Below are 27,568 nucleotides of genomic sequence, written 5' to 3' on the forward strand. Positions count from 1 at the left end.
TAAGCAGCAATGCGATAGCTGGTAGCGTCTGCTCAGGTGTGTATGACTGAAAATCTGGAAAGGAAAAGCCCTCTCATCCTGAAGATGACAGATTTCTGACAAAGTAACATGCAAACATCAACCTTAATGTATTTATGCTACATACAGATGTCTAAACTGTGCAGTCATATGACTCAATGGAAGCTCAAGTAGGCACCCATCACCCTGTAGGAATTATTTGGAAGATAATCTACAGTAAAAGAACTTGCTGAAACATTATTTCAGTGCACAGTCACATCAGCAGGAAACAGAAAGGCAGCCCGCACAACAGTGCCCATTTTAACCAGATATGAAATCCAGACACTACTTGCTTGCTGTCAATGGCACGGAGCTTTAAGACTGCTCTTGCATCCAACAACTCAAAATAGATACTCTCCCTTAAATGACTTTTAGAATTTAATGTTTTTCTTCTTAAAGTCTCAAGATCAGTATTAAATGATTCAAAGTAGGGTAGCGCTCAATTACTGCTAATGCCTTTTAATCAATTCTGCTTTTGTCATGCAGTTTATCTACCTGAAAATGCACTACATGAGTGCAAGAAGAAATAACATGATGCTTAAATTCTTCTATCCAAGAATCAGAATAAGAATATCTAGTCACTACAGAGGTTTGAGGAAAACTTCCTGGTCTCCAATTACTTGTTATTTTCTTAGAAAGGACATCAAATTTCTTTGCCGATAATACCGCTCTAAAAGAGACAGGCTTTGGTATACCTCTGACTTCATACTAAACAATATTTGAACCCACAAATTGGAACATAAAAGCAAAGGAGCATACATTGAACAAATTATAAGGAGAACAGGAGAACAGCAGCCCAGCCACCACCCTTGGGTTCTTTCTGATGATGGAAATTCTGCAAAGTTACCTCAATTTCTTTCAATATCCTTTCTCATAAGCAGCTCCTTTCCAACACGTGGGAAAAAAACAAAGCTGTGTGTTAGAGAATTTCATAAGTGGGAGGCAGAAGCTGACACTAGGTGCACATCAACTAATTTTAGGCTTCACATTCAGACTCTTTCCTGTTTTCCTTAAAATGTTTTACTTTGCACAAGCCTTTTGTAACACAAAAGTATACATCTTCACAGCAATTAGAACTTACAAAGTTCAGTCATCAGCACCTACAGAACACAGTAAAGCATCATTTCTCACCATAGGCCTGTTTTACAGATGCAAACACAGAGCTGGGCAAGCTGGGTAAGACAAAAAAAGTCCAAAAGAGTCAGACATGCAAAGCTTCTGATTCTAACCTTTTGTCCCGAACATTAGGCTGCATTAATTCTGCGGGACAACAGCTGCAGTGTTCCAAGGATAGATATAGTGATATATGATTTGCACCCTTGTGACAGTGGTTTCATTGTGCCAGTAAAATGTAATTTAACAGGACCTATTTCAAATGAGATGGAAGAGGAGTAAATCTGGAATAGTGCCAGACAAATTTTGTAGAATCATCCAATACTCATCACTTAAATCACCAAGTAGGGCAACACTTCAGGTAACTACTTCAGTCCTTTGTAGAGGGAATGTAGTAGGCTACGCAATTTATCATAAATTTGTAATTCTACTTTTTGCTCAGACGTTAATAAAAATAGAAAACCAAAAATTCCAATTTTATGTGGTAAACTCACAGTATTTTCTAAGTGTTTTCAAGTCTCCATTACATCAATTAATTTTTTAATACACATTAAAGGCAACATTGCCCACATAATAGTGTAGTAAAATTCTAGAAGAGAACTTTGCCCCAATCAGCGCAGGATATCTGTTTAGTTTAAATAAGGCCATAATTTGAAGCCACATATTTAGTCCATGAATCATAGTGAAGCTAAAAAAGGAAAGCTACCATTACAGCAAAATTGTTGAGGATGAACTTTATAATATCCCAGTTCTTCATATTTTCATGTACGTTTCCAGTGCTGCATTCCTCAAACTGAGAGACTCAAGCTTCTCCCATTGTTCATCAAGTCATTTTCAACACAAAAGTGGAAACATGAATCCTTGACCTCTAATATTCTTGAACACCAGAGTTGCCAATGACCATCCCCGAGAGAGACCCCTCTGTCTGACCAAATTGAAAACATTCAGCAATTTCAAACATAGTCACCTATTACTTACCCTTGGTTTCCAAAGCAAGGAATTTCCAGCAAGATAATAGGCTATAGATACACCCCAAAATTTCCACAATTAACTGTGTGTTACAGGTGACACAAAGGTCTCAACCTTTGCCTTACCTTATGTCAGAAGGACACTCAGTTGCCATTAGTTCAGCTTAATTAATTTTAATTTTTTTCCCGGTAATCCCGACATCCGTAGATTACCTGAATATTGCTTAGCAACCCAGTAACACTTCAATAATTTTACTGGTCATCAACAATTCTTCTGGACTAAACAACTTTAGAGCCCTGGTTCTATTTAATTACAAGCTCTTGGCCCTTTCTGCTCCAAAAGGCATAGTTCTCAGCAGAGAATGCAAATTCACAAGATATTTCTTTGTAATCAACCCTGCCAGAGAAGTTACTGCCACAGACTGCCTCACAAAGTAGAAGTGAGATTGCAATGCAAGTAATGCAGTGAAATAGAGGAAAAAAATCAAAGCAATTACCTTTGTTACAGGCAGTTCTAGCTTCTCTCTGCCCCCTGCAGCCCCTGAGCGTGATCCCAACCTCCGTCCCCAAAGCACCTGAGCTCAGATCTCGGCTTCCTCTCGGTGACTCAGACCCAGCGTTTCACCTCCAGCCCAGGATCCCTTATCAGGCTGCCAGCGACACTGGAGCTCTACACCATGTCATTACCTTACAAACAGCGTGATGTCAGAGTGAGAGATGCGCTCGAGTGTGATTCAGAGGAAATGAAAATGTGGCCTTGTTGAGAAAACAAGGAATGAGGGCTAAAAACCTGACAGTTAGAGGCAAAGAGCATAAGCCAAAAGAACCTTGGAGGCTATTCTATCACCTTTCGCAGTCTTCATTTTATCCTCAATAACATCACAGCTATCAACAAAGGAAGTAAAAAAAAAATCTCATTGGTCTAGTGCTGCATTTACACCGATAAGAAATATTTTTATGAAACTTCAGGTTGAACTTGTGTGAATTAAGAAAAAAGGGGGCTCATCAGCACAACGCAAATGTATCAGAAATACCACTACAAATGCGGAGGGCGCTGATGACATCTTCGAAAGGCTAATTGCATCTGCCAGAAGCCTGAGATCATCTCCAGTCCTTTGCTGCACTGCCACCCATTTCCAGAAGTCAAAATCAAAGAAAACTGAATGCATTTGCATCCAAAGTACTTCTCACTTTTCACAAACAGGACCTGAAAATAAAGTTGGGCAAGAATTTTGCTAAAACACTTACAGAGTAATAGAAAACAAGGCTAAAAGTTCTATTGATAAGCCATCTCACATTAGGATTGAACATATCTACATCAACCATACAGCCACAATAGTCACAAATGGGGATGGAACTCTGCTGTGCTGAGTCTACAAACACGTAACAAAAAGAAGTTCACAGCTTGAAAAAGTTTTACTTTCCAGAGACCACAAATGCAAACTTAGCAAAAAGACACAGCACTACCAAGATACAAACAGCAAGAAGCGTGTACTAGGTAGCGATGGTCCCCGTGAGAAAGCACGAATCAACACAGCAGCACTGATACAAAGAGTCGCCCAAAAATAAAACAAAGAAACAAACAAAACAGAGCTTGAACGAGCTTTTCGAAAGATGCTGAGATATTTGCACAAAAGTTTACAGGCTGTTGGTAAAGCTGGAGGTGGAAGTTGCGAACATCGCGCCCTGCCCGGTGTCGCTGTGTGAGCCCTGGGGAGCCGGGAGGTGCAGCTGAGGTTCGCTCCTTCCCTCAGGGCACGTCCAGCTTTCCAGATGCAAAACGAGTCGGCGGCAACGCCTCCATCATCCCGCCCGTTACGAGCCCACGCAGGGAACCAGACACCCCACGGCTTCACCCCGCTCCTCACCGCGGCCCCGGGGCAGCGCACCACCGCCCCGAGGAACGGCCCCGGGCTCCTGAGGGGAGCGGTGGAGCCTCCCAGCTCCCGCTCGCCCACCCACAGGTCCCCACCACACCGGAGCTCGGGTGGGTGTGAAATCACTCACTCTGAGGAGGCACAACCACAGAGTTCTGTCACCCGTTGGGAAGGAGGAGAGAGAGGGGGGGAAAGGAAGAAAGGCAAGAGAGTGCCCACAGGGGGCGCAGGGCCGCGCTTCGCCGCCGTTTTACCTCAGCCGGTGTGTGAAGCGCTGGTGCCAGCACCGCCGCCCGCCACAGGCCCCGCCGAGGCGCCGCTCGCCACTTCCGGGTAGCGGGAGGCAGGGCGGTGCCCATTCAGCGCCGCGCGCGCACTGCGCATGCGCCACGCCCCGCGGCGGGACCGCGCGACGCGCCGGGGCGGGAGGCGCGAAGCGTCGCCCGGGGTTGTGGCGGCCGCTGCTCGGCCCGGCCCGGCCCGGCCCAGCCGCCTCGCCCACGCCCGCGGCTCCCAGCGGCTCGGGAGCGGGTGCTCGGCGGGAGCCAGGTGCTTTCTGAGGCAGGGCCCTGCGGCGAGAAGCAGGAATGGGTGTATTCTCGTACACACCAAGGAAACGCAGTGCGGTCCTCAGCTGGGAGCGTCGCCTCCCGGCGCTGTGAGGGCCCCTGCTGCGGAGGCGGCGGTCCTGCTGGTGCTCGCCGGGGCAGAAGTTCCCTCGCGTGGCCTTCGTGGGGTTCACCATAGAGATCGGCCACCTCCCTCCCACCAAACGAAAGAAGAGCGCTTGCGGTCAGTCATGCTGCTGGCGTTGTCAGGCTCTCATTGCTCGATTAACCCTGCTCTGCAGGCGCAGCCCGGGTGGGAGGCGTCGCCCGCGGGGGGGCCCGGTGCCCGTGTGGCGCCCGTTCTGAGGGGGTTGCTCTCGTTCCTCCGCGCCGCTAGGGGGCGCGCGCGGCCGCTCCCTCCCCTGAAGGGCGGGGGCGGGGCTGCGCACGCACGGCGGTTCGAACGGGATGGCGGCTGAGGCGGCGGCAGGGTAAGAGCGGGAGGGCAGCCACTCCCCGCCCGCCTCCTCCCTCATCGTTCGCGGCCGTTGTCATCTCCCGCTCTTGCCTTTGCAGGATGTCTGCGCTGGCGGACGACCGCGGTGCTGCGGAGGCGGGCGGAGAAGCGTCGAAGAACAGACGGAAAGGTGGTTGTGGGCTGAGGGGGGAACCCGAGGCGGGAAGCACGGGCCGGGCCCGGCTGAGCTCCCTGTGCTCCTTCTGTAGGAGGAAGAGTCGTCAAGTCTCGCTACCTGGACTACGATAAGAAAGATGCCGAGAAGGTACTTGGACCCACGCTGTTGGGCTCAGGGGTTGCTCAGTGAAGGACAGAAGCGGTCTGAGGGCGGCTCGGGTGTGTGGCCGTGAGAACTAAGTAAAGAATGACTTAACTGGCATTATGAATGCGTTATGGTGAATCACTAGATGCAGACTGGGATGGAAACTTGGGACTGTACTCAGGTGACTTGCAAAGCACCGAAGACACATTTGGACTGTAGTTGCTTATTGTCAGCATTGGAGTTGGAGTTAAGTTATATTTCTGATCATAATTACGCTTATGTTCAGTCTTTTCTGTTTCTTGACTGTCAGGATAATTCTGCAAGTTCCTTTTCAAAGTCCATTGTTAAACCATCTTCTGGAACTAAACCAAGATCAGCTCTTCCTCAGGAATGTAAAACGCCTGCTGGTAGGTTTTACCAGAATTTAAAAGCTATTCCTTTGTGAATTTGTATTTCTGACCTGCGGAACTCTTAACGACTCTAAAATGTTATTAAGAGATGCTATTTTGTACTACTTAGGTCACTGCCAGTTATTATCTGTATACAGAGGGCATTAAGAAACTTGATGTGGCATTAAGAAGTGTAAAATAAGAAAATCTCTTGCTTTCTGCATAAGACTTTGAACATTCTGTTACTGTGCCCTTGCAATTGCCCTGCTTGTTAATTTAATCCTTTTTATAAACCCGAAGTATGTGACTGAAAATCCCTCTCTGCGAAACAGTCCATTTTTTATTTCTTTTACAATAATTGCGAAAGAATTTTCTGGTAAGACCCTGACTTGAAAATTCCGGGGAAATAACATTATTCCCTTTTCATATATGAGGGTTGTTGTTGAACTGTGAAGTGTTTAAGAGGATAACGCTCTGAACTGCTTGATCTCTAGTTAAGTTAGGGAGTATACAAACGGTGTATGTGAAATAAGTGTGTAAAAGTTTGTGTAAGATTGCCACGTATTAGTGAGAGCATAAATGATTGTGAACTTGTGCAGAATCTGTCCTCATTCTTTTAGTTTAATAACAACTTCTTTGTACAGATGTTGCCTCTCGCTCATCGAGTCAGAGTAGTTTTGAGAAAGGTGACTTGCAGTCCACTTTATTAGATGAAGACAAAACTGGTCGACCAGACCTTGATATTTCAGCCATTAGCGGTAAGCTCACACTCATACTCAATTTCATATTTTATTACTTTTAACGTGTAAGTAACCCTTGTATTCTACTATATTCACAAAGGGATTTTGTTAAATAAGGTGAATGTTATTTCAATGTCTTTAAGCAGAGGTATTGAGACTTTCAGGGTTTAAATTAACCTCTTGATTTTTAGTGTCTTTTGGGTGCACTATTATTTTTGTTTAAGTTCAAATACTAAAGAACAGAATCCCAGAATGTCAGGGATTGGAAGGGACCTCGAAAGCTGCCCTGCGCTGGACTCTCTCCAGTAGTTCCCTGTCCTTCTGGAACCGAGGGGCCACAACTGGACACAATATTCCAGGTGTGGTCTCCCCAGGGCAGAGCAGAGGGGCAGGAGAACCTCTCTGACCTACTGACCACCCCCTTCTAACCCACCCCAGGTACCATTGGCTTCCTGGCCACAAGGGCCCAGTGCTGGCTCATGCTCACCCTGCTGTCCCCAGGACCCCCAGCTCCCTTTCCCCTACGCTGCTCTCTAATAGGTCATTCCCCAACTTACACTGGAACCTGGGGTTGTTCCTGCCCAAATTCAAGACTCTACACTTGCCCTTGTTCTATTTCATTACATTTTTCCCTGCCCAGCTCTCCAGCCTGTCCAGGTCTCTGATCGCAGCACAGCTTCCAGTGTCACCCACTCCTCCCAGCTTGGTGTCACCAGCAAACTTGCTGACAGTCACTCTATTCCCTCATCCAAATCATTGATTAATATATTGAATAATACCGGCCCCAGCACTGACCCCTGAGGCACTGCACTGGATCCAGGCCTCTACTGGACTCTGCCCCATTGACCACAACTCTCTGGCTTCTTCCCTTCAGTCAGTTCGCAGTCCACCTCACTACCCGATCATCCAAAGTACTCTCAGGTCTTTGGTCCCATAGTAGATGGGTGTCAGATTATCAGCCCTTCTGAAAATTATCTCACATCTATTTATAAGTGTTACTTAAGGCTCATGTGATCCACAACTTCTTGTGAGTAGCATCAGAGCCAGAAAGAGAGCACAAGGCTTCCTTACTGGTACACAGAATGATTTTGAAGTTATCTTTGCCTTTGAAGAAACTGATGTCATGTTGACCCAGCCTATATGCTTTGGTGGAAGAGAGCAGTAACTTTTCTGTTGTGATGCAGATAAAAGCGTCCGCAGAAAGGCTCCTGCTTCAAAATCTGCTTGCAAAAGAAATACAAGCCCACAACGAAAACCCAAAGAAGAGGTGAGTCTCACTGCTTTCATTTCACCCCACTTTAAAAGTGTGGGGCACAGAATTTCCAATGGTTACTGCCAGATGCCTCCCACAGCGCACAAATTGTAACGTGTTGCCATTGTGAAATATACTGCTTTGAAACTGGGTCCATCTTTTTGAAACAGCCTGTATATTTTCTGGCATTTTTTCCCAGAAAACTAACATTCATCCAACTTAATTTGAAGTGCCTCGTTTACAGATTTCATTCAATGTAGCACTGAAACTTCAGGTTCTCTACCAGTGTTACAAAACTCTGCTGGTAACGTTACAAAAAGTGGTAGAACAAGGAAGTATATTCAATTAACGTGTTGTTTAAGAACCCAGACTTTTTCCATCAGGCTGTTGATGATGATTCCAGGGGTGAATTGGACTTTGTTATTTATTTGAAGGTTGAAAAAATGATTGTTTAGATACCAAAATATTCTTTTCTGTTCTGAAGGGAGAGGATTGTGATTCTCTGATGAAAGAGCTGGAATCGCAGACACTGCTTTTAACTTATCTAAGACTAAAGGTGAGACTCAGTCAAGAGTTTGGTGTTTCAGATAGAATAAGTTGATTTTGAGGAATTGTTTAATTCTATGCTTTCTGATCCATAAAAGTTAGATTTTTGTGACTTAATATGTTTATGGTAGTAAAACTGTGACCTGCTCTGAAAATTCAGACTGAATTTGGTGCCAGTTTAATTAAGCTATTCAGAATATGTTAATGATTTAAATGTAGCATGAATTGAGTTGTGAATATTTTTGGATGTAATAGGCAGAAAAAAATCTTGCCAAGCTGGAGAAGAAAACAGAAGAAAACTTAATAATGTTGTGTGAAGAAAAGGAGAGACAACAGGAGAAGCTCTGCGAGTTAAAGCGTGAAATTCTCCTCACAGAGAGAGAGCAGAAACTTGACGAGGCGTTGGATAAACAGGTAGGCTTTATTACAATTTATGCTTCTGTATTTAAACAAGCTCATTTATGAAGCAGTCCTTTATCCAGAGGTTTCTCTGCTTCTGCGGCCTGCTGCAGTACAGTTTTCTGTTGCTGGGGTACAATTTTTTTCTGTTCTTTGTCTCATTTTTATATGTTAGACAGTAACATATATAGAAATAGAGAAATGTGCTCGTACGTGAGTGGAGTGGAGCATCTCCCGTGTGAGGAAAGGCTGGGGGAGCTGGGGCTCTGGAACTGGAGAAGAGGAAACTGAGGGATGACCTCATTCATGGGGATCAATATGGAAAGGGGGAGTGTCAGGAGGATGGAGCCAGGCTCTTCTCGGTGACAATCAGTGACAGGACAAGGGGCAATGGGTGCAAACTGGAACACAGGCGGTTCCACTGAAAGAGGAGAAGAAACTTCTTCCTGGTGAGGGTGGCAGAGCCTGGCCCAGGCTGCCCAGGGGGGTTGTGGAGTCTCCTTCTCTGCAGACATTCAAACCCGCCTGGACCCCTTCCTGTGGAACCTCAGCTGGGTGTTCCTGCTCCATGGGGGATTGCACTGGATGAGCTTTCCAGGACTCTTCAGCCCCTAACACTCTGGAATTCTGTGATTCTTGCATTCCTGTGTTGACAAGCATTTGGGGTTTTTATAAATTATTTTTCTGTCTTGAGCCAGGTCTGTACTAACAAAACGTCTGCTTTTGAACAAGTGTTGGTTCATCCTGTGTCTTTTTCAGATGGAAGTACTTTCTCCCCTTGTTCCTGTTTGTGAGCAGTTTAAAGAGCAATATAAAAGCTTTGCGGTTTCCCTGGATGCCACTAGGCATGAATTACCCATAAAGAATATTCACATAGAAGGAGATATGCTAACGTACCTTGGTATGAAAGTTTGATTCACTAAATTTACTTTCAGAAAGTGTTTTTTGGTATGCTGAAGTTCTTCCGTTGTTATTGCCAGATCTATCTGTGGCCACTGGAGGAACAGCGTGTGCTCTTAGTGCTTGTACAGACACTGGGCTGCAATATTAGTCATGTCTTTTGCTAAGGCAGTCTTCATGCACACTTTCTTTAACAAGTTTCTATATCTTTTACTTGTACTCATGGTACTCCTCCTCCTCTCCTGTTCCAAACGGTTAAGCAAGTTGTAGAGTTGTAGAAATACTTGATCTCTTCTTGTTTCTGTGTCTGAGGGATGAAGTCACATGGGCAGACTCGCTCACATTTCCTGTAGAACTAGACCTTAAATATATTGTGTGATGTCTTGAAGAATGTCTAATAAATTAGTACTTGTGTTTTGTATTGAAGTCTGGACGCAAAGTTACATTTTTGAGCTGCTGGTCTGCAAGAAATGAGATTCTTAAACCATTTACAAGAATCTTGTTAGCACTTTAAAACAAATGGAAAAGGTTTATTGAAGAACTTAGAATTCTTGTAAGAAGGTTTGAAAGGAAATAAGTACATATTTTTCGTTTGTGTCAGCTAAAGGAAGTGACTGGAAAAATTTCATGTTGGGATACGTGCCAATACCAATATATGTAACATGCCAGGGAATTTTTGATGTTTTAAACTTGGTTTTATTATTCCATTTCTGTCTTGTCAAAATCTTTGACATACTCTAAATGAGAGCTCGGTTAGCAATTTTAATGGCCTGGTCTGGTGTTAGTCTTCAGAGCTAAAAAGAATTTGGTTTTCACAGCTTTCTCATAGTGTGTGAAAGCTGAACAAACTGTAGTTTCTCCTCATCTAGTCCATCTGTTTCTGCTGTTACTCCAGCTATTGACTGATCTTGTATTAACTGATACCATTGCCTGTATTCTTAAATAATATCTTTAACAACTCATATTGTAGATGAAGTGCGGAAGCAGTTAACCATCACACAGGAACTTGTGTCAGAAGTTATGCCAAGCTGCGCCGGAGATGGTGCAGAAACATTTAGTGTGCTGGAAGACCTTAAAGAAGTTTCTCAGAAACTGGATAAAAAGCTTCAAAGGTATTTACAACAATCAGGTGAAAAGATTTGTTGGCTGAATATTCAGAGAAAAATCTATAGTCTCACCAGAATATACCCAGAATGTACATTGGAAGATAATTAATTGAGGGGATAGTAGCACTAAAATTATTCTATTTGTAGCAGACATCTGTATTTCTGTTCCTACCCCACCAACAGTCAAAGTAAAGACATTTGAGGGGGTTATTTGTGTGTATTCTAAGTGAACTGCTTCAGTGTGCCATGAGACTTTAGCTGAGAGTTTCGATGAGCAAGAATAGCCCTGGGGAAGTGCAAATATGTAGGAGAGTGGAGAACTCCAGGAAACAGAAAAGTTAACGGGGAAGCATTTACGTCTTAATTAATAACCACGCAAAGATATTATGCTTAAGAAGGTACAAGGAGCACAGAAGAGTTTTTTTTTTTCCTTCAGTAGTGTGTGAACGAATATGAAATATTGCTGAGAGCGTGAGGAAGAGATAAAGCATCTTAAATTTGCCCCCACCTTCCTGCATTCCCATTCTGGAATTCTGTGAAAATTCACATTTTACTTATTTTGATGGCTCCATGGTAGGAGAATGATGTCAAAGTCCAGGTGCAGAACCTTTGGAGTTAAGCAGAGGTTATTATCCTCCGGAGTAACTGATTTAGCTTGCTTCTTTTGTTCCAGGAGCTTCAAAGAAGTGCAGAACCTGTCATTTGAAGTTAGTAAAGAAGTTTCTCTGCATAACCAAAGAATATGCGAAGAGAAACATGGGCTAGATGTTGTGAAACACTGGTACTTCGACTGAGTTTGTGTATTGTTTTGCTGACGAGTGGGTGCTAAATCAATGCCAGCATACTTCCTGGATGGACATAGAACTTGTCCAAATTTTCAGTTATACCGGAATACGAAACCAGCAGCCTGTACTTACTAACGTGAGAAACGCGGTTTTCTCCTGTGTGCTGTCCCATAAGGAGACATTTTAACATGAACTGTGACACCTTTCTCATCACCTTCTGCCTAGACAATACTGAAAGGTAAATCAGAGGAAACGTTCTTAGCAAATGGGACACCTGTATTCTTAAATTTATTAATTTACTTTCTTGGAACTGGCTTCAAGCACACTGCTCTGTATCTCTTTCTAAAGTAGTGTTCCTTAGAGGGCAGCGCATCACGACGTAGGTGTGGAATTGTGTAGGTGGGACTGTGCCTGTGCCGATCTCATCGGGACGATCTGTAGGATCACTGGTCACTCAGTGAAGAGCTTCTGGAGGAACTCTAATTGTCCCTTATTTCTGGATTTGCTGGGAGGAAAACCTGCAAGGGGAGTAAATAATGAGGGCTGATGATTGGAAGGAGCCTGGTCACTTGTAACAAGTGAAAAGTTTTGGTAACTTGTTGCCTAATGGTCTTGGAAACAATTAATTAAAATCGGAAATGCTTTTGTATTAAACTGACACTTTCTTTTAAAGATTTTATTTATTCTCTTTAATAATAAAGACTTATTTTCCAGTGTTATATCAAGACCCTTCACGTTTTAATATCTTCACTGATCTCCTGCAGAAGCTTTTGTTTCCATCTGGGCTTACACAGGTCTGATACTACACAGTATATGCAATAAGTGATGGCCTTAGAGGATCTGGCCAGTCCCACTGGCAAGCCCTGACCTCCTGGTACCCACATACTGAGGCCAGAAGAGCGTAAATGTGGAGAGAAACCTCCAACGTAACTACTGAGTAAGTGCCTGAGAGTGTGTTCTGTTATGAACATACGTACCAGATGTGGCAGGTTTTTCCAACGTGCGTTCCGTTTTTGTACATGGAATGCATTTCTCTCTGAAAGCCATGCTGTATCCTGTGGTTTTTTACCTGTGGAACCACTTTCTGTGGTGGTTTTTCAAAAGCTCTGTTTTGCGTTGTCTGCTCAGTGGTCCGGTTCTGGCTTGTGGCTAGAAAGCTTTTTGGCCTGCTCAGAAAATACTGGGAGCATTTTCCTTGTACTCCTTGAAGAGTTATTCAGGCTTTCCTCCTGATATTACTAAGGGTCTAACTAGATCCTCGGCTCCTTTTATTAAAAATTAGAAGTAAATTAAGATATGGTAACTGGATCAGTAAGATGTGCAATGCTGGATGAGAAGTCAATATATACCAAACTATTAAGAGCCACCTTGTATCTAATATCGGTCTCTTTTTTTTTTTTTTATGCATCTTGTCCATGAGCCAGTGGGAGGGCAATGAGTTATGTTATTCATCTGTTATTTCTGCTTCCTCAAACGTGTTAAGTGAACTGCACCTCATAGTTCACCTGTACTTGCTGCTGTTCAGCCCACCAGTTGCGGGTGCTGTGCACAGGACCATGTTTTGGGTCAGGAACATGAGCTGCGCCTACAAGGTTGGCCACTGGATGGAGAACTCTGCTAAGCAGTGGAGTCATGGCTGCAAACTGGTGGTCGTTTAGTTTTGGTGGATGGAGATCTCAGTAGAAAGGCTCCTATATGATGAAACTGCTGGTCAAACAAGCATTCTTCCTAGGTTTGGATGACTGCTCGGATGTGTGTCCTCGTGCCTTTAACCTGTTCGCAATAAGTGTGTCACTCTGAGACTTCAGAAGTTAAGAGGTCATCTTAAATATGAGGGGAGAGGGATGAAATGAAAATCGAGTATCTAGTGCCTTGGTAACTTTGTCTCTGTGCAGACAGGGGTCAGAATGTCTTTCCCGGGATTTCTTGGTGGTAGACCTCTATTTTTTTGTTTTAAGAAATACTTTTTAAATTAAACCCACCCTTTTCAGTTGAGTGACTTTCTGCCGCTGAGATACTCGTGTGTACATATGTATCTCCAAATGTTACTTAAGCAACAGACAGCAATATGAATTTTGCGCTGAAGTGGAACGCTCTTCTCTCTCTTCCCTGCGGAAGGGCGGAGGAGGACGGTTTGCTCGCGGCGATCCCGAGGAAAGGCTCGGAATCTGTTGGGCCAGCAGTTCAGCCCTGCAGCTGCAGGCGGCAGCCGCTGTCTGTCCCACAGGCTGCAGGGAAGGGGGAGTCCTGGAGCTAAAGGCCAACTGCGTGTACAAAACAATGAAGTGCTTGGGGATGTGTGTTCATTGTTCCAGAAGAATCACAGGCATTGATTTGAGCATTCTGACCATTCTTTTCCTTCAATTAAACACTTGTGTGATTCTTTGTACAAATGGTAGAACAAGTGTTATTAATAGATAAAGCAGCTCAGCCCCTCCAGGAAAGAGTCTTAAACTATTTTGAACTGAGACTTTTACATCTGAATTTTTCCGAATGGTCTTTGTAAGTGGTTCTAGTTGGTCTCTTTGCAGAAGGATTTTACGCTCCTCCACCTTGCAATAGCCACAGAATTAGATGCTGCACTGCACAAACAAATCAACAACAAAGAACAGCAGAATCACTGGAGCGGGAGCTAAACAGATGTGACACCACTTTGTTTGTATTTTTGGCTTATTTTCCGACAGCGCTTTGAATCTGGAATTCTAAACAACTTAAGGGCGCTTTTTATTCAAGTTATCAATCTCCCTCTCTTCTTTTAACCTATAATTGTGTTCTTCCTTCTGTAAGTTGTATCAGTGTAGATTTAGTTGTGTTCTACCTGAACTTGCATTATTCTTACTACCTATGTATTCATCTTTTAGTCCAGAATATCTTATTGACCAATTGTTAACATTACTGTGTCCTAAGGTACGTTTTTTTGAGGAAGCAAAGGCATTTTTTCTCTTCTAAAAACTGAACTCAATTGTGAAATGAGGCAGCTAGGTCTGAGAGCCTGGGTGGAGAGGAGGGAGCACAGAAATGTAACTACTCATCCTCTGCAAAATTCTTAGTTGTCTAAAAATGATTGGCAAAGATCATTTTAAACAAGGTTCTGCTCTGCACGGATTGCCCTGTCCAGAGCCGGCTGTTTCTTGAGTAGCTCTGACCACATTCCCTTCAGTTACGCTGCTGTTGCCCGACTGTTACAACCACCAGCGCAGGAGGGCTGAGTCAAAGCATTTTTTGCTGTAATTCCTGTGTTCTCAGCGATAGGGTCACCAGGGGTCGAGGTGAGGGAGCATCCCTATGGTGCACGAGAGCGGAGCCGCAGCCCAGGAGATGATCGAGGCCCGTTTGTCTCTTCACCGCCACCCCCAGCCCCACAATTCTTTGTTCACACTCGCTTGGAACGGAGCTGATTCTTTGCTCATCAACAGCAAGTACGCAGCTCGTGACCCCAGCAGATGTTTCTGCATTTTAGGCTAATGAGAACTTATTGGATTACTGCAGTCTTCCCTGCCTCGGAGTAAATACCGCTTTGTTGGAGATCCGGAAACTCATACTGAATACGATAAACAAACTGCTGGCTGGACTGTGATTGCCAGGACATGAAAAGAGTTCCAGAGCGGCAGAGGATCTAACGGCCCTGAAATGCACCACTGAGCCACACCAATTAAGAGCATTTCCAGTGATTTCGTGAGCATTCCTGTTCAACTCACAGAAATTATTTTAGGTTGTTTCTTCCACTGCATTTGTGTGTGGTCTGTAAAGCAAGCGCGGGGTGGAGGACTAGGCTCGCGGAGCAGTCTCAAGTGCCTCCGATTGGTTCCCTTTAACATATTTCTGTGATAATGTATATGCAAGACCTATCAATTGTTAAATGTGGAGAACTGACAGCCCTAAGGACAGCCGCTCTGATTAAGCACGGGGCTCTGTCCCTGTTCTAAATCAGCATCTGCCCATATGAATGATTTCTTAGTGCTATTTCAGGAATTAAAATGTACTACTCTGGAATGTCAGCCTCCTTTTCCAGAGATGATTAATAAGCATTTTTAACAGAACTGTGTAATGAGTATATTCTCAATATCATTATCCTGTTGTTATATGCTACACAGATTGTATTATTTTGGAGGTGCTCTTTAATTATCCTTCCCTTGTAATTTTGTTCTAGAGATACTTGTGTTCCCAGGAGGCAGGATCAGTCTTGTTTCTACCACCTGTATCTGGAGCGAGGCTGTAGTTTCTGGGAAGCGATGCTCTCCTCACGGCGGGTAAGCTTGCAGTGGTGTGGCAAAGGCAGCAGGACGCTTGTTTTGCACTTGCAGTTTCTATGTTAGAAATCCGTGTTTGATTGACAGAAAGGCTGTCACAGAAACACAAAGGGAGAACAAAACTGAGAGGTGAAGAAATGGGTGTGGGTTTTATTACCATGAATATAATGATGTAAAAAATAACTAAGACCTTATTCTTGGTGGGGGGGAATTCTTCTGCAGAGTGATGATGAGAATGTACAAGCGGTCAGGGTATAAATTAGATTTAGTCAGAACAAATATAGATGTACTCATGCCTTCCTCTACAAACTGCAGTCCCTCTCTCACCTTTCCAACACACCAACACGGCCGTTCCGGTCCCCCCACGCTTCCAACCTGGACAAGCGCCTCAGATTCCTGACATTTCATGAGAAGCAGAATTACGTTTTTTGTAAACGGAATAAAAATCTGAACTATGCACAGTGCAAGCGGGTGGGTGAATATGGCCCATAGATTTGACTGATGAATAGTTTTTATACATAAGCAGTTCTTACAGAACTTCCTTTAAACTCCTAACGGTTACCAGATGTGGGTTGCAGGCGGCTGCTGGAATTCCAACACCTGTTGCATCACACTGAATAGGATTCATTTTGGCAGGCACAGAAAATTCCATTTCAGTAACTAAATAGTTTGAAATGATATCTAAAGCCTCCTTTTTTTTCAGACCAAGCTGAGTCTAGCCTTATTTACAGGATTGCGCATACTTTCATAATTAGAAGATGGTTTGCAGTCCTTAGAGACTGTAATTGCCTGATATTTCTTGTAGTCAGTAAATATCAAGTAGAAAATCTTCAATTTGGAAAAAATGTTTCCTTTTGAAAAAGTTAGCTGTGATTTAAAAGGGCTGTAATCCACATGATGATAATTTCTAGCTGTGATTTCCGAAATGCAGAAATGCGCTGGTTTGTGCTGAAAACCATTCCAGCTGAGGATGATGGAGCTGCGCTTGAGAAGTGCGCTGTGCTGCATCCCTCCATTCAGCGCTGAATCCTGGTGCTTCCTTGGAGTCCATCACCAAAGCAGCTTTTTCCAAGGTGAAATGTACCCAAAACACACCTGATTTTTGCAGGACTGTTACCAAAGTCATTGTTTTGAGTGGTGAGATGTTGTGCATCAGTTACAGGCTGCCGGACCATCAGAACAGCAGAGGTGCTTCATTTTTGTTTTGCCTGCTAATCATCTTTAATCAAAGAATTCCAACATGCTCTTAAGCGTTGCCCTTAGGAAGGAGGCAGGTGTTGGTATTGCTGCGTTGCAGACAGGAAAATACTGCGGCATGGAGGGTTCTGTGCACGTATCTGGGAAAGTGATGAATCCAAAAAGAATTTTTAAGCTTTGCTGCTTTTTTGTCAGAAGCTAGAAGGAAAAAAGGGCCTTTACTAAACTATTGAGTTGACTTTTGGATACAAATCTCTGGTTTTTGCAGAGTAAAATACTAGGCTCCGTATCAGGAATTTTTAGAAGAAATAGAATGGAGGTTCAAGTAGCAGAGCTGACCTGGGGGGGGAATGGTATTTTGTGATTTGTGGTTCCTCTTTTCCTAGCAGCTTACCTTACACCAGGTGTGTGGTGTTGGGGGAAAATGTGATTCAGAGTCCCAGCAAGGGTTGCAGGAATCATTCCTGTGTGCAGCGTGTAGTGCATCACGGTGAGACATGGCGTTTATTCTGTGGTCTCGAATCTCTGCTGTTGCCTCGGATCTGCTCTTCCCCGGTTTGTGCGAACTTGTCCAGAGCAGCGTGCTGAGAGCTCCCCCTCCTGTCTCCAGCGGCTGGGCAGAGGGATGGAGGTGGACAGATGAGGGCCTGGGGATGGAGGAGGACAGAGCAGGGCTTGAAAAGGATTTGGGGGTTGAAAAGCGGTTCTTTGGCAGGGCTCAGTGGAGCGCCTCGGACTATAGAGGCTCGGTGGATGGGACCGGCCCATGCAGGGGATGCTCCAAGTTGATGGGACCTGTGGGAACCTTCACTTGTGCATCTGCCTGAGCCGGGCAGGCACTGGAGGAGCTCAGGCAGGGGCTCTCCGGGCTGAGAGGAGCCCTCGGGGCTGCGGGAGGATGAGGAAGGTGAGGAGCGGCTGCTGCAGCCGGCAGCGCACCTGGAGCGGGCGGGTGGGCAGGACCGGGCCCGCACCTCCGCCCCTCCGCCCCGGGCTGCAGCCCGGCCCCCTCCCCCGGTGCACGCTGTCAGGAGCAGGCGGGGACCGCAGACAAAGAGCCGGGGCCGGAGCCGAGCGGGCACCGGGGCCAGGAGGGGGCGGCCCGGGGGCGGGGACGCGGCGGAGGCGGCGGCCAGAGGCACCGGGGAGCCGAGCCCGGGAGCGGGGCGGCGGGGGAAGCTCGGGCTGCGCTTCGCTGGGAACAAAAGGCTCCTCCAGCCCGCCGAGAGAGCGGCTGTGGGCCGGGGTCCGAGCACCATGGCCCGCAGCTGCTGTGCCTGGGGGGTCCTGCTGAGCCTGTGCAGCCTGCTTGCTGCCCAGCCCCGGGAGCGGCAGTGAGTACCGGGACCCCCGGGAGGGGCGGTGGGGAGGGAGGATGGACCCTTCTGGTCTGTCTGCACGGGGCTCCGGGGTGGCTGCACCAGGCGCTTAACAAAGCCCGTGAGAAGTTTCCCCTCCGGGGGCTGGGGAGGCGAGCGGCGCGGTTCCCAGCCCGGCAGCACGTTTGTACTCGCCGCTGTAAAAGTGCATAGCACAGCGAAAAGAAAAAATCTAAGAAAGTCTCCTTAAAAATACCTGCCTCTGGCGAGCGGCTGCAGAGCTTTTATCTGCCAACAATTATTTAAGGAATCCGGGGTGTTGCGCCGGGGCTGCTGTTGTGCTGGGGATGGTTGAAGGTAGCGCTGTTTGCGCCCGAAGAGCGTGTGAAACATTCTTGTGGGGGAAAAGCATCCAGGGAGAAACATTTCACCGGGGGGAAAGTTCTCTGGCTGTTAGAAATTGAATCCACTGCTCGTTGCAGTGTGTTCGGTTTAACTTTGATTAAGGTTTGCTTTGTTCTTTATCCCTGGTTTATTATAGTCCGTCAACACCGTGAATAGCTGCGTTAACTGAGTGCCACGGAAAACTTATTTTCACTTGCTTACTAGAAAATATTTCACGTCCTGCCAAGTTTTGGTGTAACCTGACAGAGCTGTTACTCAAATGTGCTGTCCAGTCACTGTCAGTTTAGCTGTTTAATTGCCAAGCTAAATATTTGATGCTAAAATACCACTTATTAAGTGACTTAAATAGCCTTATCAGCGGACTGATACTTGGGGAAGAGTTGCAGCGATGTAGAACAATGTGAATACATGTGCTTCACATCTGGCTCCGTAGCACTGTGCTGTGTGATGCTTGGGCTCTAATCATTCCGTACTGGATGCAGATGGTACTCGCTCTCCCTCTGCAACAACGTGGGCTATGTCTGTCTTACCAAGAATTTTGCAGGCTAAGTAGTAACTTTTTATTGTTATTTATTGTTGTTCTGATGAGTTTTCAAACCTGGAAACCATAAGGGTTTGAATCTCCAAGGACCCCATGCAATTTAGCTCAAATGCCACAGAGATCTGAACTTCCTTTGGGGGTAATGGGATCTCCATGGCGATGAGGCCTGCTGAGAGAGAAACAGGGCTTGGAATTTGATAAAAGATGACTTGGGGGCTGTAAAACACAATCATCCTCATCCCCGAGTGATAATTAATCATGAACTAAAGCAACCTGGCTCATGGAACTGCAGAAAGGCATGAGCTGAGCCATCGGGCTTAAAGAGACATACATGAAATCGCCTCGTTTAAAAAAAAATCCTTTTGGGAAGCAAACACCCTCGAAAGGTGTGTGACGAAGAGAATGTAACCGTGTTGCTTACAGCCCAGCGCGTCAGAGCAGTCTGTAATGCCTGTAGCTGACAAGTTGCTGGCACAATGCCACTGGGTGCAAGTGTGGGACGGGTTCCTTTCAGACACACGGTGTGTACGGGAGGTCTGGGCTGCCTTTAGGACTCGGTGCGCTGCCCAAGTGATTGCTTTCTGCCGGGGTTTTCAACGTGCATGGTACAATCATTTGAAGAAAAAGGTGGCAGCAGAACTGAGAATTTGAGCCCAGTCTTGTAACTGCAGTTTCCGGGCTGCTCCTGTGTGAGTTGGAAGTTTAGACGTGTTACGTGTATGCGAGTCTGACCTGTGGGAAGTGCCGAGTACCAGCTCTGAGAGTCACTTCTGTGTGAGAAAACGGACCCGTGAAAAACAATTGAGGCAAAAATGTTAGAAGTATCTAAATTGTTTCAAAACAAAGCATTATCTACAGAGCTCTGCTGGAGGCTCAGGTACCTCTTTATTCTTTCATGAACTTCAGCTTTTTTATGATGAGCTTTTTGTATATTTAGCTTGTTTATAAGATATATGCAGTAAACATCAATATTAGTGTCTTTATTTAAATATGAAGGATTTGTAAGCTCTGTGTGCATTCTGTGTTCCTTTTATGCTCCCCAGGGGCTATTTAATTGCAGCACCTTCTGTTTTCCGATCGGGTGTTGAAGAAGCTATAAGTGTAACCATCTTTAATGCTGTCAAGGAGACAACGGTCCAGATTCAGTTGGTAGTCAAAGGAGAAACTGTGTCCTGGGGCCATGGAACAGTTCTGGGTAAGTTCTTGTTATTCTGACTTCGAGAACTACTTTATAAGTCGAGGTGATAACGGAACTGGAATCAAACTAATATCTAATTTGTTGACTACTGCTAAATGTTCTCGGATGATTGTGCTATTGTGGTTTTGATATATGCCATCTCAAATATCCAAGGCCCATAATTTTGGAACAGCAAGACATACAGAGGCTCCGGATAATTGATACTTCAGAATTTTATAATGAATAACTTTCCTTTTGAAACTGGAATGTTTGACACTGGGAAGCTGTATAAGGAATAAGGTGATAATTTCAATAAAAAGAAAAATGCCAAGTCTACAACATCATCATCGTTTTCTACCCTTAGTTTAAAATGAGTGCTGGAATTGCTGTCTCCCCATTGTCTCTGGTTTTATCCTCCTCTTGTCTTTGAAATTGGCTGACAATTGCTAAGTAATTCAAAGGGAGGGATGCTTACACATATGGGCAACATATGCTAAAGAGAAATCTTAGGTATGGCTGTATCCAGCAATCAAAATAGATTCTGTGAGTGTTTGTTTTTGCGAACTATTCGCAGAATGGACTGGGTTGGAAAAGCCCTCAGAGCTCATCCAGTCCAAGCCTTGGTCCAACTCCAACCCATTGACCAGATCATGGCACTAAGTGCCATGGCCAATCTCAGTTTACAAACCTCCAGGCCGGTGAGTCCAGCACCTCCCTGGGCAGCCATTCCAATGCTGACCACTCTCTCTGCACAGAATTGCTTTATCATCTCCAGCCTCAATTTCCCCTGGCAGAGTTGAAGCCCATGGCCCCTTGTCCTATTGCTGAGTGCCTGGGAGAAGAGCCCAATCCCCCCTGGCTAGAACTGCCCTTCAGGTCGTTCTAGAGAGTGCTGAGCTCAGCTCTAAGCCTCCTCTTCTCCAGACTGAACAAGCCCAGCTCCCTCAGCCTCTCCCCATAGGGCTTGTGCTCAAGTCCCTTCCCCAGTCTTGTTGCTCTTCTCTGGACCCGCTCCAGCACTTCAATCTCTTTCCTGAGCTGAGGGGCCCAGAACTGAACACAACACTCCAGGTGTGGCCTCCCCACTGCAGAGCACAGGGGAAGGATCACTGCCCTTGTCCTGCTGACCACGCTGGTTTGGATACAGGACAGGACACCATTGGCCTTCTTGGCCACCTGGGCACACTGCTGGCTCCTGTTGAGCTTCCTGTCCATGAGTCCCCCCAGGTCCCTTTCTGCCTGACTGCTCTCCAGCCACTCTGTGCCAGCCTGGAGCGCTGCAGGGGGTTCTTGTGGCCAAAGGTCAGGACCTGGCACTTGGCCTTGGTGAGCTTCTGCTAGCCTTACCCCGGTAGGCTCATTTACCAGCTGATGAAGGAAGTTGTCCTCTGTACACTCTAGGAAATTCCTAGACTGCTTTCCATAGCTTTCCTGCTGCACGATGGCTTCCAGCTCCTCAAGATTCAAGTCCCAAAAGAGGCCAGGTCCTTTTCACATCAAAACCCTTCTGTGAGCATAGGATGCCCTTGCTGCAACCTCAGCCTTGGTGGGAAACTTGCAGTTCACCTTGGGCAAAAATGTTAAAGAAATGTGGACCAGGTTTATCTTGGCGAACTCTGCCAGGTCCGATTTGCTCACCCTGCTGATTGTTTTACTCAATGCAGGAAAATGACTTCGGGTGAAATCATAACGGAGGAGTGTGGCAGTTAGAAGCTCTGTGACATGCAACCTCCTTTCACTCAGCTGCAAAGGTCTAAAACCTTATTACCTTAATTTGAGAGTAATAACTCTGTCTTTCTCTCTTTTTAGATAAAGGAACAATTAAACTGAAGGTGAGTGTCCATTAGTTTTAAGATGTTTTTCTTTGCAGTGCAGCTACTGCATCATCTCCATTGTCATTGACCTATCAGTAAGTTAAAGCCGTTGATGTACAGAGGTCTGAGGAGCTCGGTGCCGGTCTGGTGTGACCGATGGGATCTCCCTGCCTTGGTGGCAAACGGCAGAGTTCGCTTTGCCTTTTATGTAATTACCGTTTGGCTGATGCTGCTGCCCTGTCCTGCCAGTAATTAAACTGTACCAGGGAATGAGGTTCTAGAAAGGCTTCGATACTCCCCGCTCCTTTACTGGGGTAATAGGCAAATATGTAAGTCCCTATTCATGTCAAGAAAGTGAAATATAGACAGCAGTTATACCAAATGCCATAGATTTATTTATCCAAAGACTGTAACTCACTGTTCAGTAAAATCCGTAGTGTCCCTGCTGATTTGTTTGGGTTTTTTTCCCGCTCTCAAACTATGACCTATTATCATTTCTGTATTATCAGATTTCTTTAATTTGTAATTTTGAATGTAGTGTGATTTTAAGTCTTATTTCTCTCAAGAACTGGTGCAAGCACGTATGTCTTGGTTTTTTCCCCTCTCTCTCAGCAGAGCTCTTTCTTCCGTAGCATGGTCGATTTCCCCATGTAACACACGTTCTTCAGTGAAAGCTGCACATGTAGATCAAATATCACTTTGCTTGAGTGATAAAGGGTAGAAGAGAATTTCCTGCTGTGCTTTTAGCATGACTTTTCCTCCTTTGAAGTTTATACATTGTAAAAGATCCAGTATGTTCTTCATTTTCTTTTTATTGCTCACACATAGTTATGCTGAAATGCAGCAGGTGGCTGCTCTTTACTCACTCAGTGTCAGTTACGTTCCCCAGAAAGCTCGGAGGCTTTTTCTGTGTCTTCCTCACCTCGTGGTGGTTTTCCAGGTGCCCCCAGGACTCCGTGGACAAGCGCATCTGAAAGTCTGGGGCAACCGGCACCTGGCAGGGGACGGCTACATCTTTCACAACTACACCACCGTGACCATCGACAGCAAAGGGTCGTCAGTGTTCATCCAGACGGATAAACCTGTCTACAAACCCAAGCAGAAAGGTAAAGTGACCTTGCAGAACTTGCCAGATGCTTGGGCTGCTTTCAAGCAAAACTTGTAGATTCTAGGGTGAGAAATTCTGTTGTGTCGGCTGTGCTGACTGATGCTTTTCCTCTTTTCCTTTTTGCAGTGTTGATAAACCTCTATATGGTGACTTCTGACTTGAGACCAGTCAATGACAGGGTAAAGAAAACTGTTTTCCTTCGCACTGTAAAATATGATGGAATGCTTGGCAACCTGTATTTTATTCTAATGTACATTTATGCAGAAATGTAATTGGATTTCTTAATCTATTTAGGCATGTCTTGCGATTGCTTGTTTTTTACAACCAAATTTTTCATTTGGTCACCTCACTGTTGAAGGAGAGCAGGCAGTTTGTAGTGCTAGCAAATAGAATGTGACTATGGCAAAGCAGTTAGAGTTTGTCAGAGACTTGCACTCTATTGAGGTGATGCACAACGCGTTATGTTTCCCATTAGATGTGTGAATGAAATGGATGTTTCTCAGGTTGCTCTTACCAAAGAAGAGATGTTTAAACTTGGTCACTTCGTTCATCCTGCCTTGCTTATGTCGACTCAGCGGTTCGTCACAAGAAGCAGAGAAGTAGCTTTGCTTCATAAAGCTTTTTATTATTTTTGTCTTTCAGATCGAAGCTTACGTGGTGGTGAGTACCTGTCTGCCAGTCACCCAGCGTGTCCCGTAGAGGCACGAGATTCCTGTAGCCTTATGAGGAACGAGTCACACCTCTGTGCTTCTTCAAGCCCATTATGGCCATTCCCAACTGTAACCCCTGCCGTTACCTCTATCCCTTTCTCTTTAACTGATCTGTGTGCCTTTTTTTGTTATCACCAGCAAATATCCTTGTTTTCTACTTCAGTTTCAGAAATCTGTTCCCATTTTTCAGCCTGAGAAGAACTGGCTGACTTCACTGTCTAAATGTGCCAGTCCCACTCAGTGTCTCCCTTTCCCATGCAAACACGCTCCCATCCTTCGCCTGCCTGGGCTGCTGCGGCAGGGCCAGTCTCACCTCTGCACCCAAACGTTATGATAGTGGACGCTAGAAATTCATGACAAGGAAAGGGTGCTCCTAGCTTCTTCCTTCTGAGGTGAATGAGAGGTTCCTTCTGTGTGTAGTCTTTTTTTCCTTTCTAAACCACGTGTTTTCTTTAGCTGTCAGCAAGCAGAAGAATTCACCTTCATGTTTGCTTTCTATCACAGACCTAATGCTGACAAAACCAGCGGGATTAAGTTCATCTGACTTTGTCATCTAAAAGTTGTCTTGCTAGGTGTACAGCTGCCGTTGTGAATAGAAAGAAAGCGTCTTCAGAGGCCAGGTCATCTCCCCCAAACAGGTGTCTTAAGATAGGTGGAAGATCTGCCGCTGGCAGCGCTTGCTTGTGTGCGTTGGTTGTAGAGGCAGCGTCCTTAAATGAGTTTTAGACAGAAAATGCCCCTGGTCAAGTGTCTTCAGAAGATTTTTGACGTTAGTTACGCTTGAGCTACCAATGAAATGTGTATTTTACAAAATGAAATTCTTTGTTGCAAACGGAATTAAATGTATTAGTGATGTTCATTTTCACTGTGATGTTTCTCATTCCTAAACCGCTACGCAGGATCCTCGGGGGTCTCGTATGATAGAGTGGAGTAATTTGACGCCAATTTGTTGTGGTGAGTTTCAGACTTGTTTTTCTCAGTGATGCTTGCCTTTGCTTGTGTTACCCCGAGCTGTGTTCAGTCAGCCTTGCCCAGGGCTGCTGAGTGGTGCGGCTCACACTGCGTTGTTTCCTTTTGCAGGTATTGTCAATGTGACTTTTCCCTTGTCCGATCAGCCGGTGTTTGGTGAGTGGCTCATCTTTGCTGAAATGCAGGGGCACACATACAACAAATCCTTTGAAGTCCAGAAATACGGTGAGTTGGATCCAAATTAACTTTGACCATAACCCAAGCACATTTGGAAGAACAAAATGTTATGAAATATTTTTACTTGAGATGAAACACCTGAGAAATAATACATTTAATATGTCATGGCAAAACATTCTCTGGAGGCCCTAGGGATACAGACACTTGCAGATTAACCAAACCCTTCCTTTCCTCAACACTTCATAAAGTAAAGGACCCAAAATGGAGTGTCATATTGCACAATCAATTAATGTAACAAAGATTTAATTTTCTGGGAAACTCCTCAGTGTTTTCCAGTCTGTCAGTGTTTTCCTTCCTTTCCCAGAGCCCTCCCTGCAATTATGAATTTTTTTTTTTGCTACCCCGCTTTTCAGTCTCAAAGCCCCTCTGAAAAGCTCTTGTGTTTCTTTTCATTGTAGTATTACCAAAGTTTGAGCTGCTGATTGACCCCCCTCGCTACATCCGCGACCTCTCGCTGTGTGAAAAGGGAACTGTCCACGCCAGGTAGGAACGTGTCCCGGATAACGTTTCATTATATGAGCTGTCGTACCGCCACGGGATGGGGCAGCCGCTGGATCTCACCTGCTGCAGACTTTTCGGATGATTTCTGGTCATCATCAGAAGCTTCTGTATATAAAAGCCTTCATCAAACATGTTGACAGTAACAAGCTGGAGAACTTGCTGTGACATTGTTTTCTGTTTTCTAGATGCACAGGTCACGCGGTACTGGCCTTGATATAATCGGGAAGGCAAGAAGCCATCTGGAAGTTAACCGTTATCCTCTTTCCATTGCAGATATACGTTTGGAAAGCCGGTGACAGGGAAGTTAATTGTCAATATGACCATAAATGGCGTAGGGTACTACAGACATGAGGTGGGACACCCTGTCCTCAGGACCACCCAGGTGAGGGAGACCATGGACTCAGCTGCAGTAAAACGCTTTATCTGTGCTCTTTGAAGTTGATACCACAGCTCTGTTTCATGTTACTGATGGGAGATCAGAAAATAAATGAATAAATGCGATAATTTGATCCAGAATTATAAAAATATTGTATGTTTTGACATGGTATGTTTATGATTTGGAGGAATGAGAATTTGTTGGCGTAGTATTGATCTGGCTTTAGATCATCTAGAGCTGAAGAGAACATGAGAATGAGGGACTGTGACACAGCTGCTCCAGACTGGGGATAAGGAAGGAAAATGAAACTTGCTTTCTTTCCTCCTTCCTTCACCCATTCCCCTCATTAATTTCCTCCACTCCAAATCCTTTAAAAATACTGTTGCAAACTCCTCTCAAGTGCCTATGCTTTAGATTTGGCTTCTAGACACTTTTTGAATGCTTGAGTGAGGCATTTGACACAGTCTCCCACAGCATCCTCACAGCTGAACTGAGGGAGTGTCAGGAGGATGGAGCCAGGCTCTTCTCAGTGACAGCCAGTGACAGGACAAGGGGCAATGGGTGCAAACTGGAACACAGGAGGTCCCACTGAAAGAGGAGAAGAAACTTGTTCCTGGTGAGGGTGTCAGAGCCTGGCCCAGGCTGCCCAGGGGGGTTGTGGAGTCTCCTTCTCTGCAGACATTCAAACCCGCCTGGACACCTTCCTGTGGAACCTCAGCTGGGTGTTCCTGCTCCATGGGGGATTGCACTGGATGAGCTTTCCAGGGCCCTCCAACCCCTGACATTCTGGGATTCTGAGATTCTGTGAATGCAAACTTAGGTTGCTGTTCCCCCACACACTGTGTAGATCGATGGCTCGGCTGCTTTCGATGTGTGTGTGAAAGACATGATGCCAGCTGATGTTCCGGAACACTTCCGAGGGACAGTCAACATCTGGGCCACGGTGATCAGCTCTGATGGGAGCAAACAGGTTACGTTTGATGACTCGACACCTGTTCAGAAGCAGCTGATTGATATCAAGTACTCCAAGGATACCAGGAAACAGTTCAAACCTGGGCTGCCTTACAAAGGAAAGGTAAGGTTAGAATTAGAGACGCTGACACGTGGCTGATAGAAGGTCATACTGACTTGATCCCAGGATGTCACACCATGTTCTGGTGTGATTTTCCCCACCTGCTGTTTCTGGCATTGGCTGGAATTGCCTATAGTATGAACCGTGTTGTTCTATAAATCTAACACTTTGTAGGTAGAAGTCGCTTACCCTGATGGAAGTCCAGCTGACAGAGTCACTATCCGAATTAAAGCTGAACTCACACCAAAGGACAACGTTTACACAAGTGAACTGGTCTCAAGGAATGGCCTGGTGGAGTTTGAAATCCCCTCCATCCCTACAGCTGCCCAATACGTCTGGCTGGAGGTGGGTGAAAGCTCTTTATAGGATTAGCGGGCTTTAATGTAACTAATCTTGTCAAACCTGCACTTTGTAAATCAGTGCTACAAACAGG

At 45.3% G+C, this 27,568-nt stretch overlaps 3 protein-coding genes across 18 annotated transcripts in view; 2 read left to right on the plus strand and 1 right to left on the minus strand.

The window, feature by feature from the left end:
• Window positions 1-4,722, minus strand: part of MYO9B (myosin IXB) — a 39,461-nt gene extending 34,739 nt beyond the window's left edge. For 8 of the 11 annotated variants that reach the window (XM_065858027.2, XM_065858026.2, XM_065858024.2 and 5 more), the window contains exon 1: window positions 4,270-4,364. The gene's annotated coding sequence lies outside the window, so the exon portion shown is untranslated. Of the gene's footprint in view, window positions 1-2,635; window positions 2,767-4,145; window positions 4,167-4,269; window positions 4,365-4,624 lie in introns of those variants that run through there. The other 3 variants (XM_065858021.2, XM_065858020.2, XM_071799664.1) reach the window with 3 other exon arrangements.
• On the plus strand, window positions 4,713-16,166 carry HAUS8 (HAUS augmin like complex subunit 8). 3 transcript variants are annotated; one of them, XM_065858031.2, is made up of 12 exons: window positions 4,713-4,807; window positions 5,140-5,210; window positions 5,290-5,345; window positions 5,653-5,749; window positions 6,376-6,489; window positions 7,656-7,738; window positions 8,208-8,279; window positions 8,525-8,683; window positions 9,428-9,569; window positions 10,539-10,680; window positions 11,348-15,171; window positions 15,610-16,166. In XM_065858031.2, exons 2-11 carry the CDS (start codon window positions 5,141-5,143, stop codon window positions 11,466-11,468), a joined length of 1,056 nt encoding a protein of 351 aa, XP_065714103.1. In that variant the 5' UTR covers window positions 4,713-4,807; window position 5,140; the 3' UTR covers window positions 11,469-15,171; window positions 15,610-16,166. The 3 variants fall into 3 exon arrangements, with proteins under 3 accessions (XP_065714103.1, XP_071655773.1, XP_065714102.1); XM_065858030.2 differs by lacking the exon at window positions 4,713-4,807 and adding an exon at window positions 4,919-5,054; XM_071799672.1 differs by lacking the exons at window positions 4,713-4,807; window positions 8,208-8,279 and adding an exon at window positions 4,911-5,054.
• Window positions 16,167-18,018: 1,852 nt separating this feature from the next.
• Window positions 18,019-27,568, plus strand: part of CPAMD8 (C3 and PZP like alpha-2-macroglobulin domain containing 8) — a 41,056-nt gene continuing 31,506 nt past the window's right edge. For 3 of the 4 annotated variants that reach the window (XM_065858359.2, XM_065858358.2, XM_065858357.2), the window contains exons 1-12: window positions 18,019-18,240; window positions 20,215-20,366; window positions 22,158-22,180; window positions 23,103-23,268; window positions 23,397-23,449; window positions 23,913-23,930; window positions 24,880-24,934; window positions 25,061-25,174; window positions 25,585-25,669; window positions 25,961-26,069; window positions 26,911-27,138; window positions 27,310-27,480. In XM_065858359.2, the coding sequence (XP_065714431.1) occupies window positions 18,164-18,240; window positions 20,215-20,366; window positions 22,158-22,180; window positions 23,103-23,268; window positions 23,397-23,449; window positions 23,913-23,930; window positions 24,880-24,934; window positions 25,061-25,174; window positions 25,585-25,669; window positions 25,961-26,069; window positions 26,911-27,138; window positions 27,310-27,480 (1,251 nt within the window). In that variant the 5' untranslated portion in view covers window positions 18,019-18,163. The remainder of the gene's footprint in view (window positions 18,241-20,214; window positions 20,367-22,157; window positions 22,181-23,102; window positions 23,269-23,396; window positions 23,450-23,912; window positions 23,931-24,879; window positions 24,935-25,060; window positions 25,175-25,584; window positions 25,670-25,960; window positions 26,070-26,910; window positions 27,139-27,309; window positions 27,481-27,568) is intronic. The other variant, XM_065858356.2, reaches the window with a different exon arrangement.

This window comes from Patagioenas fasciata, chromosome 27 (genome assembly GCF_037038585.1).
Source record: "Patagioenas fasciata isolate bPatFas1 chromosome 27, bPatFas1.hap1, whole genome shotgun sequence".
NCBI classification, from domain to species: domain Eukaryota; kingdom Metazoa; phylum Chordata; class Aves; order Columbiformes; family Columbidae; genus Patagioenas; species Patagioenas fasciata.

Excerpts from the sequence above, each read along its gene's own strand:
- HAUS8 (XM_065858030.2), top strand. The coding sequence starts at position 5,032 with ATGGCGGCTGAGGCGGCGGCAGG. Across the intron at positions 5,055-5,139 it reads GCGGCTGAGGCGGCGGCAGG|GATGTCTGCGCTGGCGGACG; the intron begins GTAAGAGCGGGA and ends TTGCCTTTGCAG. Across the intron at positions 6,490-7,655 it reads TGATATTTCAGCCATTAGCG|ATAAAAGCGTCCGCAGAAAG; the intron begins GTAAGCTCACAC and ends GTTGTGATGCAG.